The sequence below is a fragment of the Malaclemys terrapin genome, chromosome 3 (assembly GCF_027887155.1).
Source record: "Malaclemys terrapin pileata isolate rMalTer1 chromosome 3, rMalTer1.hap1, whole genome shotgun sequence".
NCBI lineage: Eukaryota > Metazoa > Chordata > Testudines > Emydidae > Malaclemys > Malaclemys terrapin.
The window spans coordinates 46,566,462-46,588,298 of NC_071507.1; the positions used below are offsets into that span (position 1 = coordinate 46,566,462).

Genomic DNA, 21,837 nt, shown 5'->3' on the forward strand with positions numbered 1-21,837 from the left:
TACCCCTGAAGTAAACAGGAACTGTGTGGATAAACCAGTGGGTGGAATGGAATGCTGAGTAAATGGTACAGTCAAAGCTGCTTGAAATTAGAGAACATTACTTCTGCAATAGAATCATCCTCCCCACATTTGAGTTACCGAGATTCCCCAGTCTTGTTCAGCTTGCTACTGAAGTACAGTTGAATTCTTCTAGGTTTTAAATTTAAATCACAGAATAAGTTCCAAGCCTTAAATTCCACATGGTGGATTAGAGACAGTAAATCAATCCAATGCACCACTCTTTCTGCCCACTAAAAGGAACCTCAGGAAATAAATTAAAGTCCTAACACAGACATTTTGACGCAGTGACCCCATGAAACTGAATAATGTCATTTGTTAAATATGGATGTAAAGTTAACAGTGTAACAGATCTGTAAACCCACACCTAGAACATTAAGACCTCTTGGTATGCAAAACTAGTATTTAATTTTCTATACTTTTATTTAAATGTTTTTTAAATTATTTGTAGTATTTAAAGCTGGGATTTAGTAACAGTTTAGGAAGAAAAAACATGAGGTTTATCTTCACATTATCTGAAATGGGGGAAACATGTATGGAAATGAACAGCAGAAAAGGGTCCACAATACATTTATGGTAAAATGGAGGTCTGGTAAGATGAAAATTGGGCAACACTGCAGTAGAATGACTGTACCCAATCAGGCGTGGAATGTGGGGCGAACCCAAACAGCAACAGTTAAGATATTTGTACACCGATACAAGGAGCCTCAGTAACAAACTGGAGGAACTAGAATTACTGGTGCAGGAAGTGAAACCAGATATTATAGGGATAACAGAAACATGGTGCAATAGTAGCCATGATTGGAGTACAGTATTGAAAGGTATGGGCTGTTCAAGAAAGAAAGAAAAAAGGACAAAGGTGGTTGAGTAGACTTGTATATTAATGCTAAGATATACTGTAAAGAAATTAGAAATGATAGAATGGATAAGATAGAGTCTGTTTGGGCCAAAATCACTTTGGGGAAGAAAGCTACTAAAGGACATAGTGCTTGAGGTGTCTTACAGACCACCAGGATACGATTTGGTTATGGATAGAGACCTCTTTAATGTTTTTAATTAACTAAATACTACTGGAAATTGTGCGATTATGGGAGACTTTAATTTCCCAAATATAGATTGGAGGACAAGTGTTACTAAGTCCAGTAGGGCCCAGATTTTCCTGGATGTAGTAGCTGACAGATTTCTTCAGCAGATAGTTGCTGAACCAATAAGAGGCGATGTCATTTTAGATTTGGTATTGGTGAGTAGTGAGGACCTCATAGAAGAACTGGTTGTAGAGAACAGCCTTGGTTCAAGTGATCCTGAGTTAATTCAGTTTAAAAATAGATCTGCAACAAGAGTTCTTGATTTCAAAAGAGCTAACTTTAATAAATTAAGGGGATTAGTTAGGGAAGTGGACTGGACCGAAGAACTCCAGGATGTGAATGTGGAGGAGGCCTGGAATTACTTTAAGTCGAAGTTGCAGAAGCTATTTGAAGCCTGCATCCCAAACAAAGGGAAAAAATCATAAGGAAGGTTTGCAGACTCAACTGGATGAGCAAGCATCTCAAAGAGGTGATTAAGAAAAAGCAGAAAGCCTGCAAGGAATGGAAGATGGGGGGTTCAGCAAGGAAAGCTAGCTCTTGCAAGTCAGAAAGTGGAGGGATAAAATGAGAACTGCCAAAAGCCAAGCAGAGCTGGATGTTGCAAAGGGAATTAAAACCAATAGTAAGAGGTTCTATAGCTACATAAAAAAAGAAGAAGAAGTGGGACTGCTAGCCACTGAGGATGGGGTGGAGATTAAAGATAATCTAGGCATGACCCGACCCCTAAACATATACTTTGCCTCAGTTTTTAATAAGGCTGATGAATAGAGGTAGAGGCAGGGTGGCTAATGGGAATGAGTATATGCAGGTAGAAATTACCACATCCGAGTTGTAAGTCAAACTCAAACAGCTTAATGGGACTTAATCAAATCAGATAAGGTCCATCCAAGAATATTAAAGGGACTGGCACATGAAATCATAAGCCCAATAGAAAAGATTTTAATGAATCTGTAAACTCAGGGGTCATACCCTATGATTGGAGAATTGCTAATATAGTTCCCACAGGCACCAACTTTGTCATTTTCTGGGGAGGGGGAGGGAGGCTTGAGCCCCGCCTTGCCCCAGGCCCTGCCCCCACTCCACCCCTTTTCCAAAGGCCCCCACCAGCCTCTTCCTGTCCCCACTCTGCCCCCACACCACCTCTTCCCACCCTGTTCTGCCCCCTCCCCTGAGCATGCCCTGCCCCCTCCCCACAGTGCCTCCTGCCCACCACTGAACAGCTGATCACGATGGGTGGGAGGAACTGTGAGGAGGAGGAGCTTATTGGCAGGGCCCACTGGTGGGTGGAAGGTGCTGGGGGGAGGGGGAAGAGCTGATTGGTGGGGCCACCGGTGGGTGCTGAGCACCCATCATTTTTTTCCCATGGGTGCTCTAGCCCCAGAGTGCCCATGGATTGGTACCTATGATAGTTCTTATTTTTAAGAAAGGGGAAAAAAGTGATCCAGGAAACTACAGGCCTGTTAGTTTGACCTTAATTGTATGCAAGGTCAAACAAATTTTGAAAGAGAAAGTAGTTAAGGACAGAGGCGAATGGTAATTGGGATAAAATACAACATGGTTTACAAAAGGTAGATTGTGCCAGACCAACCCGATCTCCTTCTTTGAGAAGATAACTGATTTTTTAGACAAAGGAAATGCATTAGATCTAATCTACCTGGATTTCAGTAAGGCATTTGATACAGTTCCACATGGGAAATTATTAGTTAAATTGGAGAAGATGGGGATATATGAGAATTGAAAGATGATTAAAGGGGTGACTACAACAGGTCATACTGAAAGGCGAGTTGTCAGCCTGGAGGGAGGTTACTAGTGGAGTTCCTCAAGGATTGGTTTTGGGACCAAACTTATTTAACATTTTTATTATTGACCTTGCACAAAAAGTGAGAGTGCGCTAATAAAATTTGTGGTGACATGAAGTTGGGAGGTATAGCCACTACATAGGAGGACTGGAATATCATACAAGAAGATCTGGATGACCTTGTAAATTAGAGTAATAGAAATGGAATGAAATTTAATAGTGCAAAGTGCAAGGTAATGCATTTAGGGATTAAGAAGAATTTTTGCTATAAGCTGGGGACTTTATCAGTTGGAAGCAACATAAGAGTTGAAAGACCTGGGCACATTGGTTGATCACAGGATGACTATGAGCCGTCAATGCAATGTGGGCATGAAAAAGGCTAATGCAGTACTAGGATGCATCAGGCGAGGTACACCGCTGTCCTCATGAGCCAAAAAATCTTACTGCATTATAGGTGAAACCGCGTTATATCGAACTTGCTTTGATCCGCTGGAGTGCGCAGCCCCGCCCCCCCGGAGCGCTGCTTTACCGCTTTATATCCAAATTCATGTTATATTGGGTCATGTTATATAGGGTTAGAGGTGTATTTGTAATAGAGACAAGGAAGTGTTAGTACCATTATAAAAGGCACTGGTGAGACCTCATCTGGAATACTGTATGCAATTCCGGTCTCCCATATTTAAGAAGGATGAATTCAAACTGGAACAGGTGCAGAGAAGGACAACTAGGATGATCCGAGGAATGGAAAACCTACCTTATGAGAGGAGACTCAAAGAGCTTGGCTTGTTTAGCCTAACCAAAAGAAGGCTGGGTATGTGGGGGGAGATATGATTGCTCCCTATAAATACATCAGAGGGAAAATACCAGAGAGAGAGAGGAGTTTAAGTTAAGAGCCAATGTAGACACAAGAACAAATGCCTATAAACTAGCCATCAACAAGTTTAGGCTCAAAATTAGATGAAGGTTTCTAACCATCAGAGGAGTGAAGTTCTGGAATAGCCTTCCAAGGGTAGCAGTGGGGTCAAAAAACTTAACCAGCTTCAAGACTGAGCTTGATAATTTTATGGAGGGGATGGTATGATGGGACTTCCTAAAATGGCATGTGGCCCAGCAGTGATTGCCAGTACAAAAATCCCCAACTGCTGGAGACGGGACACTAGGTGGAGAGGGCTCTGAGTTACTACAGAGAATTCTTTCCCGGGTATCTGCCTGGTGGGTCTTGCCCACATGTTCAGGGTCTAACGGATCACCGTATTTGGGGTTGGGAAGGAATTTTCCCCCAGGTCAGATTGGCTGAGACCCTATTCTCTTACTTTGGCAGATGCTGTGAAATGGGTGCATAATTCCAAATGGAGGATGGATCTACGTTGCCACTGAGGCATATGGGCCAGTGCTCCGTTCAGCAAAATTAGAAAATAAATTCAGTGGAATTACAGCACCTTAGTGCTGCTACCTTTTAAATGAAGAAACTTTGTCAAAGCAGCTGCTCCAGACTGTGGCCATGCATTCCAGAAAGGTGTTTCTCTAAGCAGGCACAGGTCTTCAGAGATGGGAATCCAGGCTTTTATGAATATTGATGTATATTTTATTCACAATAATGGACTGGTTAAATGATCTGATGAAGGCCTGAGTTTTAAATCTAAATTCTGTAAAGGAGCTTTACAAAACAGTCAGAAAATAATCACCAACCCAGGCACAAAATCTATTTGCCCTTTCTGTTCTGATAATATAAACAATAATGATACTTTCCCTACTAGCCCAAAATGTACTCATCCCAGGCTAGTGTGCGAGTAGAATTTTATAAGGTTACTTTAGCACAATTTTGTCAGATGTATTTAGAATATTATGTTTATGTCATACTCATTTGATGTGTTTTACCTTTATTTTTTGTGCTACATGAGGTTTTCAAAGCTAACTGAAGGATTTAGCCATACAATGAATGGGAGTTGAATTGGTAATTCCTTTGGTTTTTTCTGTGACAATTTCACATTGTTTTTCCCTTGCAGTACTAATTTATGGTGACCCATTTTAAAGCATTTAAATCACTTATAAAAGACTAAAACAACACTGTTCATCTCCCTCTCCCCATTCCAGTGGTTATGAAACATTTATAAAAGAAAAAAAGTTATAAAACAAACAATTTTTTTTTTTAAAAAAAGATTGTATTTAGTCAATACTCTAATGACTAACTATGGATACAAAGTAGAACGGCTTCAAGGGAAAGATTTGCACCGAAATTCCTCAAAGCCCAGTTGGTAGGGCACTTTCCTCCAACATGGGAGACCCAAGTTCAAATCCTTTCTCCACATTGGGCAGAGAGGGGGATGAACACAGGGTCTCAGATGAGTGCCCTAACCACTGGGCTACAGGTTAAAAGAAACCACCACTGACAAGTCCCCGTTCAGCCATTTTGTGAATGGCACTTAAATCCCAAAATAAATTGAGCCAAAACTATTCAGCAAATTCATGTCAAATTCATGAACAATTAGGGGTAGACATTTGTTTGTGAGTAAACTATTTGTTTAAAAAAAAAATGCACCACCTCCACCCACCCTGCTGTTCTATGAATCATTTCCTTTGCTTTTGAGTTCAAAAAGGCCTGGGGGAAAAAAATGAAACCTTTTGTTCAAAATTAATTTTTTGTCAACTTTTTTGATTTTGCAATATATATATTTGCAATTCGTGGTTTGGGTTCAATCTGAGCTCAATTTTTTTTAGATTTTTTCAAAACTACCAGCAAACTGAAAAATCAAATATTCATTTGCTGTAATTGTGAGGGCCATATACATATCCATAACCAGGATTTTATCATCATAACGATATAAGCTGTGTGATTTCCTTCTACCTTATTTCAAGTCAGATGCAGTACATAGCATCATTCATATTTTTATTCTTTTTGCTATGGGCAAAGTTTATATTATTTATGCCATGGGCAAATGGTTCAGACCAAAGATTTCCAAATAGCAAGAATAAAGAAAGAGTTGATTTCAGAATGTGTGTGTATATATACATACATACACACACACACATATATATACACACACATACACACACACATATATATACACACACATACACACACACACACACACACACTTGTATTTAAATATGATCAATCAACTGATAGAGTAACAACTTCAGAAAAAAAAACTGCTCTGGAAAGTACTAATTTAAAACTAAGTTCTATGATTAATGATTTGCATAACTTAGAATCTGAAAATACATTTTTATAATTATTAAAGAAATAGGTTAAACACACTGGGCCTCTGCTGATTCGCATTTTGTGTAGTTATTTACACCTGTGTAAAACGCATTGAAAATGCTAGCATTCTGAGACCTAACAGGTAGTGGAAGCAATCTTGTCTACTGTTTAGAGCAGGGAATCAGAACATCTAAGTTCTATTTTTAATCTATGCCATTGACTCACTGTGTGACAATAAGCAAATCAATTCATTAATCTGGGCCTCAAATTCACCCATCTACAAAGTGGGAACAATATTGTGTTTAACTACTATGAGGAGGTATTTTGAGACTAATTAAATTAATGTCTTTAAACGGGTCTTTGAGACACATGTAAAATAGTATCTGTAAAATTAACTTGTGGTATTGTGTGACAATACTGATGGTCAGACATTGGCCTAACATTTGTGTGATCGTTTCAGAGTTGTAACAGACTTGGGTACCTGAGAATATGACAACACATACTAAGGGAAAGCACTTTTTCCGCTTGTCTGACTACATTTCTGATTTACTGATGCTTGAAACATCATTTGCAGTAGTAGCAAAATTCAAATGAACGAAAGACCTGGAACCTGTTCTCTGGGAAACCAAACTTCCCTGTGGTATACTGAAGAGTAATCTACAAGGTGCAGAACTCTCAAAGATTTACAGGTTCCCTCTCTCTTTTAAATGTACTGCATTAGACAAAGAAAAGTGTCTTACCTGATGGTTCTTATCCAAATACCCAGGCTTACCATTCCAACTATGGGTTTTGCTTTGCTCTGAAGCTCCAGGAGACCTATTGGTCACAGCAAGGAGGCTTAGTGTCCCCTTCTGGGAACAGCCCACATTAGATTACTTCCAAAGCTGAAATGCATTCTAAGGACTTTGATTAACTATATTGAACCATTCGACTAACTTTTTCTGAGATATCCATATACAGAGCACAAAAGACATAAAGGTCTAAAGTAATTACAAATGCATGTCAAGGGAGGGATGGAATGGCGATCATGGATAGTTGGAAAAGAAAAATCATTAGACAACAAATTTCTCTTTTTCCATCAAAACCCAGGTCACAATTCCAACATTAGGGTTTTTGGAGCACTTGGATTTTTGCAGCAGTGAAACCTCAGTGTAACAGCTATGTTACCAAAACAAACAAACAAACAAAAAAACACACCCTAATTACATTAAGCTTATCTGATATAGTATTTTTACCATTTAATAATTAAAGCTTCTGTTTTTCTTGACAGCCAGTAACAGTAACAGGTAAAACTAATAAATGTGCTGTAGATCTCCTGAATGGATTTATCCTGATGAGACTAGTTCCAAAATACAACATTGCTTTTCTCTCTGGTACGATGGCTTAGGGCAGAATATTGGAAGGACAAGATGTGCCTAGTGAAAGGGAGAGATCATTTCCTGTCCGGATGATGGACCACTTTGTCAAAATCATAGAATCATAGAATATCAGTTAGAAGGGACCTCAGGAGGTCATCTAGTCCAACTCCCTGCTCAAAGCAGAACCAATCCCCAGACAGATTTTTGCCCCAGATCCCTAAATGAGCCCCTCAAGGAATGGAAGTTGCAGCCCTGCATTGTGCAAATGAGGATTCCAATTTAAACACTAAGTGGTCAACAGGAGCTCAAAGAGAGGCTTGGTAAAGACATTTAGCACCAAGCTGAGTTTCCACAATGCTACCCTAAGGTGTTTTTGTTTCTTCATTTAGGAGGTTAGTTGTTTTGATGGATTTTTTTGAGCATCAATTAATTAATAAAGGTGACAGGTGAAGAAACCTTGCTGGAATAATCCTATAGTGGATGGAATTGTGGAGGCACATTTGAGAAGTATTTGCCTCAAGGCTGAGAGATAACTCACCCTGTGAATAATCAAGGATCTGTGAGATGTGGCTGAACTGAATCTATTCTAAACCATAGTATACTCTAACTTAGTGAACTGTTTTAGAGAGGGGAGTGTTTCACTAAATTTCTGAAAATAGCCTTTCCTGCTGGGGCACAGGAATGGAAACTTTCTTACCTGATCATTTCCTTTCTGCTAGAAACATCTCCTACAATGCTGCTATGCATGGTCTGCTGTCCTTTCTCTGCAGCTTCCAGAGGCTTTTGAAAGCTCCAGCATGACTCACATTGGTCACACTCCCTTCTCCCACTTGCCACCAGATGAGTCACTCCATAGCTGTGTGAAAAACTCATCAAGGAAATTATTTATTAACGTAACATCAATGTCCAACTCATTGATTATGTACACCAAGCCAATTCTCTGAATGGCAGATAGGCCAAATAAAATGCTGCCTCCCCTCCTTGGCAGAAAGCCATCCAGGGTGGGTAGAATCGAGGGAGACACTGCTAAATGAAAGGAAATTATTGGGTAAGAAATTTTCCATTCTGTAGCCCAGTGCCTCTTACAATTCTGCTATGCACAGGAAGTAGCAAGCAGTGAACACAAGTAGGGAGGAACAAGAAAAGGTAAACAGAAAGAATGATAGACATTCCCTTGAAAACTGTCCAAAAGGCAATGCCACGACTGGACCACTGCCCCGAGTATCTTCCTGCCTTCTGTGGAGAACAGAAAGTCCACTTTGTAACGTTTGATAAAGTTGTTAACTAACAACTACGTGGCTACTCTGCACATCTCTGCAGTGGAGGCACATGCTTGTTTGGCCCATGAGGTGCGCAATTTGATGTCATGGAGGAGGCCCTGATTCCTTCTGGAACAGGAGTGCCTGACACGAGCCTCAACACGGCATAATCTGAGCAGTCGAAAAAGAGAGAGCCTTGAGACTCTGAGCCCTTGACATTGCAGAGGAAAGGAGAAAAACAGGGTGCCTGACCTCCATGTGCATTTGAGGTAGCTTTTCAGTGCTCTTCTGACATCACAAGTGTGCCACAGCTTCTCCGTCAGGTGCTGTGGCTTTGGGCAGAAGGACGGAAAGATAATCTCCTGTGAGGTGCAGAAAGGCCAGTTTGCCTTGGGAAGAAACAACTCCAGAGTTCTTAGTACCACCTTGTCATCACAGCACATGCAGAACATCCAGCTCTGAATCGTGGCTAGTAGATGTGATGGTGACCAGAAAATTAGTTCTGATGGAGGGATAAAACAATGATATAGAAGTCAGAATCTCTTAAGGGTGAGTGGTTAGGCCTTCAACACCAGTGGTAGGTCTCATTTAGGGAAGATTGGGCTGGGCGGGGCTGAAGACCTTTATCCACACCTTTTTGGAGAAAGTCCAGGATAGCTGGAATTCCAATTAGCATTGTGCTCCTGACACCAAAAGCTGAACTTGCTCCAGCTGAAGGAATAGGATTTTATTGTGGAGATTTACCTGGATATGAGCAAACTTCTGATCACTTTGGAAGATAGGGCTAGTGCTGGTAACACTTCCCTTGAAGAGAGCCTTGGAAGTGAATGTCTGATCTGGGTAGCAGCTGTAATGGTGATTCCAGTTTCAGCTTTATCAGATCAGAGAGTGGAGTTATCACAATCTTCTTTGCTTGTTCCTGCTTAATTTTTGGATCACTTGCCCTATAAGAGGGAAGGGTGGGACTGCATATAGCAGACCTTGTGGCCACTTATACAAAAGGGCATCTGTTCCCAGGGACTTGGGATCTATTTCCTGTGTGAAGTATTTCAGCTCTTTGATGTTTTTGCAACTTACAAACAGATCAACCGAGGGGAAACAACATCTTTGAGTTCAGATTGAAAACTTGCTCGTTCAGGTACCTTTCTGATTTGTTGACTGTGTGTCTGCTGAGCCAGTCTACTTTCTGATTCAGCTCTCTTTTTATGTGTATCACTTTAGGGAAGATAGGGTCTTTTCTGCCCATTCCATTATATCCATCAATTCTGCATGCAGAGCTATACTAATTTTTTCATTCTTGGATGTTTATCACAGAATCATAGTGTTAGAAGGGATCACAAGGGTCATCTAGTCTAACCCCCTGCCAGGATGCAGGATTTGTTGTGTCTAAACCATACAAGACAGATGGCTGTCCAGACTCCTTTTGAAAGCCTCCAGTGAAGTCGTTTCCACAACCTCCTGAGGCAGTCTGTTCCATTGTCCTAATGTTCTTACAGTTACAAAGTTTTTCCTGAGTTGTAATCTAAATCTGCTATGCTGTAGTTTGAACCCATTGCCACTTGTCCTGCCCTCTGTAGCAAAAGAGAACAACTTTTCTCCATCTTTTTTATGGCAGCCTTTCAAGTATCTGAATACTGCTAGCCTGTCCCCCCCCCCTTAATCTCCTCTTTTCCAAAAAAGAACAGGAGTACTTGTGGCACCTTAGAGACTAACAAATTTATTAGAGCATAAGCCCACTTCTTCGGCTGTAGTCCACGAAAGCTTATGCTCTAATAAATTTGTTAGTCTCTAAGGTGCCACAAGTACTCCTGTTCTTCTTTTTGCGGATACAGACTAACACGGCTGTTACTCTGAAACCTGTCTTTTCCAAACTAAACATACTCATTTCCTTTAGCCTTTGCTCAGATGGCTTGCATTCCATCCCTTTGGTCATCTTTGTCACTCACCTTTGGATCCTTTCCAGTTTCTCTACATCCTTTCTATACACTGGTAACCAAACTTGGACACAGTACTCCAGCTGAGACCTATGTGTATCACTTTAGGGAGTGGTATTTTCACCTTCCATGACTTGCATGCTATGCTTCTGTTAATGCAACCTAAAACTGCATTTGCTTTTTTTGCAACAGTACTGAATTGCTGACTCATGTTGAGATTGTGATCCACCACAACTCCGAGAACTTTCTCAGCAGTGCTGCTGCCAAGCCAGTTATCCCCCATTCTGTATTCATACACTTGGTTATGTATGCAACCCTGGTTGTATTGTCTGACTGGATCAGGATTTGATTGCCCTGTAGGTAGCTCTGAAATCTCCTGAGAGCCAACTTGATGACTCTGAGCTCCAGGAGATTGATGGTGTGTTTCCTCTACTTGGCACTTCAGGTACCCTGCACCATCCTGGGTCCCAACTGTGTTCCTCAACCTAGCAAGCTGGCATTGGTTGTGAGAACCAGAAGCTCTGGAAGACATATGGGAAGTCCCTTCCCAGGGATTGTCCACCATGCTAGAGAGAGCCAAGTTTCTGGGACAAGATCACCACCTGATCTTTCATGCACTTCGTGGGGTAGTCCCATACTTTAAGAAAGAAGGCTTGAAGATGCCTGACGTGGGATCCTGACCATTGGGTGATACCTATACATAACACCAGGAGACCCAGTAGCTGAAGGCACTGAACTATAATTGTTTGGTGCACTTGTGCAGGATGGGGATAACATCCTGAACCTTTTGGGACCTGTTCTGTGATGGGTAGATCTTTGCCACCAAGGTGTCTATGTCCACTCTCAGATGGGTTATCAATGAGATCAAGGAACTTTTTTTGAGGTTTATCATAAAGCTGTGGGTTTGCAAGAGGTCCACAGTTTGCATTGTGATGGTGTGCACCACAGGCTGGTTCAGAGGTCTGATTAGAATGTCAAGCAGAAAAAGGTATAAGTAAGTCCCCTGCCACAGGAGTCTGCCTATGACCACTGCCAGCATCTTCGTAAAGACCCTTGGGGCCAAAACGATACCTAATGGGAGGGTTCATTCCAGGTAGAGCTCTGTGTCACAAGCCAATTTCAGAAGGCTGCCGTGGCACAAATGGATGTGGATGTAGAGATATGCATCCACCAGCTCCACTGAGGTTAGGAGACCCTCCTCCCTCCTTTTCCACAGGAACGACGCCGTAGAAACTAGGGTCCATCCAGAAGTTTGTTTTCTTCATTCATTTGTTGAGACTTTTGAGATCTAGAATGACTCTGTGCCCTCCCTGTGACCATCCAAATGATGAAGACAACAGAATAGAACTCTGAGAACTTTTCATCTGAGGGAATTCCTTCTATCACACCTCTGTACAGAGGACTGGAGATTTTTTTTCTGGATCAATTTGTACTTGATGAGATCAGTGGAGATGGGGGACTGGATGAAGAAAGGATGTGGTGGAGCCCATAGCTCATGGGAGTATTTCTGATTTACTATTTTTCTCACCTATTTGTCTGTGGCCAATATAAACCATTCTTCCAAGAAGTGGGAAATTCTGTGTCTGAGATTCAGTTCTGGGTGAAGGCATATCTGCTCATTTTCAGGACGGGCTCTTGTGGGCTGCAGGACCACCTCTGGGCTTTATCCTTGAGCTCTGGCTTCAGGTGCTTTATCTTGGAATATCTGCTATTCTTCCTCTGGTACTTCTGCGAGGAAGAGGGACAAAGGGAGTGCCTGAAGGCCTGTTTGTACTCCTTCCTGAAAGCACTTGTTGGAGAAGGGAGGGACTGCTTAGATTTAGCAGGATTTTCTGCTACAATCTTATTTATTATTTCTCCAAAGAGGAGAAATCCTGTGAACCTGAAGGCCACAGGACTTGCCATGCCTGAATGTCTACATTCCAGGAACAGAGCCATATTTGACTCCTGCCCACGGAGCTGGATGCCATGGCCCTGGCCAAAAACCTCATTGCATCCCTTCAGGTGTCAGCCTCAAATGCTATTGCCTGGGAAATTTTCCTGAGAATGGCGCTAAAGTCAGCGTGATCCCTGTGCTTCAAGGTCCTGACGTCTTCCAACCAAGTCAGGGAAGCTCTCGCAAAGCATATAGGTGTGAGAGAGTCTCTGAGAGTGGCCAAGGATGCCTCCAAAGTCCTTCTAAGAGTGATCTTCACTTTCCTATCTGTGGGGTTCTTGGGAAAGAACTCCCTTTCAACTGGAATAACCATAGCTCTTGCTAAGGATGCTACTGGGGCATCCCCCTTTGGGATCTCAGTACAGTAATAAAATATTTTGGCTCAGGTAGCTTTTAAAGTCCAAGGTCATGTCTATTAATGTGCTTACTCTTGTCTGATTTTTCCCCACTCCTCTCTAACCACATCCTCAAAGGAGGAGTGCAGGGGAATTGCATTCTGAGGAGAGGATTTTGAGGGGAGATATTTACTTTGAGACTTGTCACTCAGGAACCTGCTCAGACTGGATCTGAATCATGGACACAACCTTTTTGCACCAGGTTTCACACTTTGTGTGGGTAAAACATTTTTGCTGAATTTTCCCAGAATTCTTTTCATATTCAGAGACTGAGAGCTCTCCTTCCTTGTTAGAGATGGAGGAATCGGAGTCAGAGGACAAAAAGTAATCCCGGTGGTTTTTTTTTTTTTTTTTTTGGTACTTTTTCTTTTCTTACTTCCTCTTTCTGGATTTTTGACTGTTTTGTGCTCTTCACAGGAGTGGCTTCCCAGGCCTGGCTAGAATGGGGGATTTCTTGCAGCTTGCTTTACACCGAGCATAGAGACTCTATAGAATTATCTCTCCAAGTGTTCACCATCGTAGGGGGACTCAACATGCCTGTCCAAATCAGAGCCCTGTACCCTGGCAGAGTTAGGCTGGGAGCAAACTAAGCATAATCTGCCTTCTGCTAAGCATGAGAAAACTGCTTCACATATAGAGCTCTTCTTTGATTTTGACCAGTCCTTTTGTGACCACTCTGCCATGCCTGAGAAGGGGCAGGGCAGGCCAACGGGGAGGCGCTGCAGTGGAGGCTCCAGGTGACTATGAAAACTGTCCTGCTCAGACCCTAGACCAGGAGAAGAGGAGGCTTGAAGCAAAACAAAACATTGAAACTACCTGAAAAACTGCCAGAACAATGACGTTGAAAGAAAAGGGATGGGAGCTGTGTGAACTACCACTGTTTGCCGCCAGAGAGGCAGAAGATCTGGTGGCAAGCAGGAGGAGGAAGCATGGCCAGTACAAGCTGCTCTGCAGCTTTGAACCTCTTCTGGTAGCTGCAGAGAGGGGACAGCAGCAATGTGTAGCAGAATTGTGGGAGATGCTGGGCTGCAGAAACATCTTGCAGCTGGATGTAGCAGGGACCATTGAGATAATAGATTCATCCACCTGGGGATATGAAAAGGCAATGGGATCATTCCAGATGATCCAAAAACAGGATGGTCCAAGGCCAAAAGAGAGTCATTAGAATGAGTTTTTCTTTCTCTTACTTGCCTCGGTGTTCTGGGCACAGGAGAGGAAAGGGAGATAAATCCAGAAATCCAGCAGACCAGGATTTCAACTGTGTCTCCTTTGAAAAAGGTCCTATATTCATATTCTGAATTTCTGGGGCAGGTTGTGGAATGCAGACTGGAGGAGACTCCATTCTGCAGATCCAGTGATTGCCTGCTGGGTGCCAACCAATCTGCCTCTATAAAGAGCTTACCGCCTGAACTGATGCCAGATTTTATTCTGCCCCTTTTATTAGCATCATCATGACCTTTTGTGCTCTTGTAAACACTTTGTGGTCCCATGTTTGTTCTCACTGGCCCTAGCAGTAATGTAACTGTCTATCACCAAAATGTGTTGATGTATCACATATTATTTCAACTAGGGTAAGGAGAGCTAGCCAAGTGACCCAGGGCTCCAGCAAATTTATATTTTGATTTGTCTCATCCTGGCACTGTTGACCCTGAACAACATAAAGTGATAGGTAGGTTACCAAACCAAATAAGCTGACATCCTTGGTAACCATCTCTTGGTTCAGTTGTCTTCTTGTGTGTCCTTATTTCAAATGGTTTATGGATCTGAATTTTCCTTTCTGAGATGAAAGAAAAACTGTTTGCGGTTTGGATGATAGTAGATTAGAGTTCGAGGGCTTTTTGCTTCTGAAGAGTCAAGAGTGGGAATTTGGGATTGTATTGCAGAGAATTTGAGTCTGTAGGATTATGCTCATCTTGAGACATGGTTTACATTATGTGTCTAGCTTGACATTTTCTCTTGGAGAACAGATGCACCAGACTCCTCAGGGGGGCAGACACCTGGGCCAGGCTTTAGGGAAAGCATGTTGAAGGTTGATAATGCCAAAGGCTAGTCCAGATCCCAGGAAGATAAGAGTGGGGTCTACATTTAAAAAGCTTCTGGAGATGTGGCAATCTATACTGAAGACAGGATCCTTACATGTACAAAGAAAGGAGATGAAGGGAATGAGGACATGGTAGGAAGGAAGACTCAAGAAAGAGTCATCCAAAGGTCCAGCACTACTACTACAAAGGCTTCAGAAGTAGAGTCTACCCTGTGTTAGAGTTATAAAAGAATAACAAAATTATCTTTACTAACCAAGTATTGTTCACCATGTGGAGTATCCTGTAGCCATTGATTGAGGCAGACACTGCAAGCAGCTAAGCCAAGCCTGCATCAGTGCTAGAAAGGAAAAAGGCTGTACCGGTGAAGGTTCTGTATGTAGATCCAGAGGCTGAGAAGCTGGATGGGTACTTGTAGAGACAGGGCTGGACCAGAGCTAAAGCTGTAGAGATTGTTGGAAATGGCTGAAAAATTCTGTCAGAAAGAGGCAAGCTTAGAACATGCAACTCTGCCTTCCTGGAGCCTCTCACTGGAACTGCACTGTTACTGCTCCCCTCTGGAGCTGCTGTGTCTTCCTCTGTGGTGTTGGTGCAGGGAAAATCCCCCAGCTGGAGGCTGAAAGAGCTGCAATCGTGGACAGAGCTGAGGGAGCTGTTGTACCACCTCTGTAGCAAGAACCAGTAAAGACGCTATTAACAGGACTATTTGCAGAAGAGAAATTATCCTTGGAGCAGAAGGAGCAAAGTTTCTCCTGTAAGCAAGACTGAAAACGGAGCAAGAAAATTGAGAAAAGGTGACATCTTCTGGATTTCCTTTTCATTTTGGAGGGCTCCCCTGCCATCTTGGGGCCTTGGGCAGAAGAAGACCTGCTACATGCTGTGGAACCAGACACCCATGAATAGGGTGACCAGATGTTCCAATTTTATAGGGACAGTCCCAATTTGGGGGTCTTTTTCTTATATAGGCTCCTATTACCCCTCACCCCCTGACCTGATGATTTTTCACATTTGCTGTCTGGTCACCCTAGCCATGAAAGGCCTGAAAACTTCCAAGAAAAAAATGCCTTAAAAGGAAAGTCTTGAGATAAAGACATTTTGAGTCATGTCTGAAAATGTAAAGGGTCTTCTCTGCTCTGTGACTCAGAGGCCCACTTGCTGAATCTGCCATGGGGCAGAACAAACTGGGCACTTTCACAGAAGAAGAGCCAGACAGGTCTAATCCTACCTTCTGAAGCTGTTGAGCAGAGGAACATGCATTATTGTAATGATGAGCATTTCTCCATTGTATACAAGCTATTTCACCACATTTATTTAAATGCATTTAATGTGTATGATTAACCAAACTATTCAGTTAGTTACATTATTAAGAAAATTAACACTTTGGGGGGCAGTAGAGTGAGGGGATGGAGTGTGGTTCACCACCTCAAAACAGAGATGGGTTCCGGAGTTGCAAAACTGAGAATTGGACTTCCTCAAAATTCAAGGATGTTCATATCTTGGGCTTTGATTCAATTCCACAGAGCCAGCCATAGAGTTACAATCTGGGTTCAATTCCCCACCCCCAAATATTAGGGGTTATTTGGATCTAGCATTTTGGTATGGGCCCAGCTCTACCTATTGGTGGTGCTCCACACTTCCCTGAGGTAGCCTGCAGTTAAACTGATACTCTCCTTTCCAGCCAAAAGAGCTAGTAGCAGCATGATGGCTCACCTTTACATTCAGTTTTAATAAGGGTCAAATCAGTAGTATTTGACGGCACCTGTGTCCAGCGTACATCATCATGAACAACTGTGGTGATGCCATGGCCCTCACATGCTGCAATGATGAGTACAATTGAGAACATGAATAAAAGGATAGGGAAACTGACGCATGCAACTCTTGTCAGGATCCCAGGTTGGCTCTCTCAACATAGGCACCAACTTCTGCTGGTGCTGGTGGGTGCTCGACCCGCCTCTCCCACAGGCCCCGCCCTGACTCCACCCCAGCCCCTCCTGCCCCGTCCCCATTCCAACCCCTTCCCCAAAGTCCCCGCCCCAACTCCACTCCCTCCCTGCCCCTATTGGAGTCCTTCCCCAAATCCCCGCCCCGGCCCCGCCTCCTCCCCTCAGTGTGCCACGTTCCCACTCCTTCCCCCTGCCTCACAGAGCTTGTTATGCCGCAAAATAGCTGTTTTGCGGTGGCAAGCGCTGGGAGCTAGGGGGAGAAGCAGGGACACGGTGTGCTCAGTGGAGGAGGCGGAGGTGAGGTGAGGCGGGGAGAGGGGTTTGGCTGCCAGTGGGTGCAGAACATCCACTAATTTTTCCCCGTGGGTGCTCCAGCCCCGGAGCTTGTTTCAGGTATTATGTTTTGCTTAAGCTAGTCAGTTAAGCATAAGTCCACACATCTGGCCTCCTTTCAAAGTCCCTTGTGCTGGGGGCTGTCATGGAGGTGATGCAAGGCTGGTTAAAGCAACCCTGAGTCCATCAGGGCTCCTGCTGTATCCAAAATACTCCTGTGGGGTTCCCCTTATGTGTTCTATAGCAACCTTGCCTCTATCAAGGTAACAAAAAGAGGACCACAGGGCAATGCTGAATCGGGCCTTAACCGTTAGTCACTTTTTTCTTATCTTCTTATATTGCAGCATTATAATATCTCTTCAAACAGAGATTCCAAATTCCAGATAAACAACTCATCCTGTAAACAGGCTTATCCTGATCAGTCTCTAGTCATTGTTTTTCAGTAAACAAGAATGTTGTTGTAAGTCCTGTAATTTTTATGACAGACCAGTTTTCCAGCAGACTGCAGTATAACTGCAATTATAACCGCCTTCTGTTGTGAGGTAATGAACCACTCTCTATTTCCTCTCTATTGATATCCTAATAAAGCGCACACACATTCAAATCAACAAGAAGTGAGCTATAGGGAAACGGTAAACTATTTGTAGACCACAAATTTGGATTTTGTTTAAAAAAAAACCCCAAAACACTTTTTACAAAACTAGTTACATAAAAACATTTTAATTAAACTGCAAGTTCCTATAAGTACAGAGCTTGTTTTATTTCTGTGTCTTCTAAGTATCATGTCTGTAATCTGGTGCTATACTACTGATAAAATAATAAATATTTTCAATATCATTTCAATAAAAACAGGATTTTTTGAAAATGTAAAAACTTCCCTATAGTGTTATGAATATCAAAGAAAGACACTATGACCACCCCGGAAAACCAAAAAGCAGCACTGATCTGAAACAAAAGGTGAAATCGGTAAAGCCTAGTTTCAGTGTCCATGATAAGTGAAGTGTAAACAGTAAACTGAGAACATAAATAGTGAAAAATATGAGATTTGAAAATTTGTATGTTTTTACAATCCATCCATCATCATAACATTTATTTTAACTCAGAAGTTTTATTTTGATAGTGCCCCTTTACATTAATTGTCCTTAGTCATTTAAAACAATACAAATATTTGCAAATAAAATGAATCTATTATGCAAGAAGCATGTGCATTCATGATACAGTGGAACCTGCTTTTATGGCTTGCTGCTATCTGAGGTCACTTGTGTTAACAGCCAGCAAAATCTTAGTCCCTGTGAGGCTTCCTATCTCCTCCATATTAACTCACACATTAGTAGGTGGCCACCTGCCTAACACATTTTCAGCCACCTGCAGACCTGCCCAGCTGTGCAAACTGCATTGCAATCAAACTCCTAAGGCAGCCAGAAGGAGAAAACTTCAAGATTAGGTATTTTTAAAAAGATGTAAAGAATGTTACTTGGCTCAGTTGTGATCTCTGCATACTGCCCTGTATCCATGGGAGTTCTGAGACGCACTGTGCTTCATTAGAGCACAATACTTTCTGGAGCTCATGGGTGTGCAGGAGAAGCACAATCACTTCACCACCTGTTAGGAGGGGACAGTGGTCAAAGACCCATCTCTACTGTCTGCAGTACTTACATAGTCCCTTTTATTGGTATCTGAACACCTCATGGTCTTTAATGTATTGATCCTCACAACCCCACATGAGGTAGGGAAGTAGTTTTTCCATTTTTCAGGTGGGAAACTGAGGCAGAGAGACTAGTCTAGCACCATAAACAGGACTAGCCTTCCTTGCACAGTCATTGCTCAGGTGAATGCAAAATGTCTATGAGCTCAGACCCTTTACACTTGCACTTTTCCCCTTCTGAACCTGCACAGGGGCCAGGCATAATCTTGAGAGTAATGTTTTATATTCATATTCTAAGGCTTGCAAAAGTAAAAGTATATTAGCAGTGCATGGGTGAAAGTTGTCTGAATGGTCTTTTTCTCATGTCTTACTGTAGTCAGTAGCTACCTATTATAATGCACAAAAGACCTGAACACTAAAGTGGCAAACTGTTAATAGCTTTCAGTGTATGTATTTATTACTTATATGTTTATTATAAAATAGTTGCAGTTCCTATACTGTCCCTATGCATATTTCCCCTGTAACATAAAACCATGCCTTCTCACTTCTGCATCACCATAGTAATATATCAATAGCTCTTATCTGTTCAGCACGATGTTAACCCTTTCAAATCTGACACAAAATTAAAACAGCATTAGGACAACAAATCAATCAATTCATTTTTAATGCTGGTCAAAATTATTCATTGTGAATAAATCATCTCATTGAAAAATCTAAAAAGGGCTAAATTAATCATTTGTGAGTGCACCTTGATTTCTGCTAATATATTTGGTACTGCCTTACATCTTGGATAATTTTCAGCCATTGGGTTAATTAATTAAACAAATAAATAAAACACAATAACTATTATAGTCACCACACCACCCACAAGTAATCAAGAAACTTCAACTCAAAGAAAGTAAAATATGTGCACATTGTCTCTTAAATATACAGAGACACATTCTATGGTACATATACAGTACACAAAACGTACTTATTTATGCACAAACGTGAAGCACATATTAACTGGGTTTGAGGAAAGCAGCAGTAGTATATTGCCCAACAAGAAGACACTTCCTGAGATTGCGCCATAACATCCAAAGCTGTGCCAAACTAAGCCTTCAGCTTTGGGCAATATGTTAATGGCCTTTTTTAAATTATGATGAATTATATAATTAATTTTAGGGAATTTTTAAACAAATCCCATTCATTACACGCCGGAAAATTAGATTTTTACTACTGCCCTACTGAGTCTTCACAGACTACATAGTTCAGAGGGTCAGCTGTTGCATACTCTCTTTGCTGCCAATGGAGGAGTTTGGCTCACACAAGGGACCAGGTCTTCAACATACAACACCAGGGAGAGAGCTGACTATGCAGTGGAAAGGCATCCACTTAGAGAGGCGATTCTACTGGCAAAGGGAAAAACAGCTAGCCAGCTCCAACATGTACCACCAAGGAGAGAGGGTCCCCATGTCTCCTGTGATCATTTTGTAGCAGAAAAGATTCCAGAGTTTTTCCCCACACCGAAACCAGCCCCCCTCTTAGAGGCTGCTGAGAAGAGCCCCAGCCTGTAAAAAAAACCATTCCCATCCAATAAAGCTGCTTCTGCCCCACTCCCAATCCTGAAGACTATTCCTGCCACTGGCAAAAAAAAATCCTTCATCCAGTAATGGCTCACCCTGCAAAGTGCAGGTGCTCCAGCCCAATCTACCAAAGCACTTAAGTACATGCTTAACTTTAAGCATGTGAGTAGTCTCCCTGAAGTCATCAGGGTTACTCAGATGCTTAAAGTGTTTGCAGGATTGCAATACCATGCAGGATCAACCCCTAAGGGACCTGGAATGGCAAGAAGAGGGAGAAAGAGAAACTACTAAAAACAGCCAAACAAACACAGAATACTCAATGGTAATAAAATGACAAAAATGGATTTGGGTAAAAATACCTTCAAGCTTTTGGGTTACATTTTATTTCTACTGCTCTTGAAGTAAATTAAAATTTGTACACACACTATTTAGGCCATTTACACACAAAGATGGATATACTACACAGTACCCAACTAACATTTTTCAGCTTGACAAAATAAGTTATATACATCTTGTTTTGTTACATCTCCCTTCAAACTAGTAGTTAGCAACATTTACCTGTGAGCATAGTAGTGTCAGTAAACTCAGCACTGATGATGGGTACACTGGGACCATCCTCATTGTATGCTTTCAAAATGTACTTCTCAATTACACCTATGACCCCAGCAGGTTTGTCCCAAGTCACCTCAATGCTGTAACCATTTATGCTGTGAATTCTTGAGGGAGTTGGCACATTTTCTGGGACTGTAGAAGGATAAAATAGAAAATAGAGAAAATGGCAGTTCTGAGAAGACTATTGCCCCTATTCTTCACTTTTAATGGCTGCAGTAAATCAGACTGAACCATTAGCATAAATACAATTTATTAGAGTTGTAACTTTTCAGCATTGATTTAATATGACTGCACATCTTGAGCCATTCAGTTTAAGCTATATTTCAAAACCATCAAAACTCCATCTACATAACATTCTTTCTTGTCTAGTTCAGGTTTTCCAAAAACATTTAATGTATCAAATGTGATTAAACATCACTCATAAGAAGGAGGTGGATTGTAGGCGGCTAAGAAGTTCAAGCAATATAAGGATGTAACTGAATGAAGCAAGAGGATTAGACTGTTATACGTAGGGGTTTGGCACTTATCTCTTGGGTACATCAGCCACTAAACATCACAAATGCGAGCAAATTCTCAAAATTCCAGTTTCATTTTCTAAATTAAAGTATTTCAGAATAATTTTAAAAGCATATGAAAATACGGTGTGATGACCTACAGACTATCTCTGGGTACTCTC

At 41.9% G+C, this 21,837-nt stretch overlaps 1 protein-coding gene across 1 annotated transcript in view; it reads right to left on the reverse strand.

Annotated features, from left to right (window-relative positions):
• The window catches only part of USH2A (usherin), a 565,863-nt gene that overhangs the window by 319,014 nt on the left and 225,012 nt on the right, over positions 1-21,837 (reverse strand). The window contains exon 29 of the mRNA XM_054021626.1: positions 21,108-21,293. Coding sequence (XP_053877601.1) covers positions 21,108-21,293 — 186 coding nt within the window. The remainder of the gene's footprint in view (positions 1-21,107; positions 21,294-21,837) is intronic.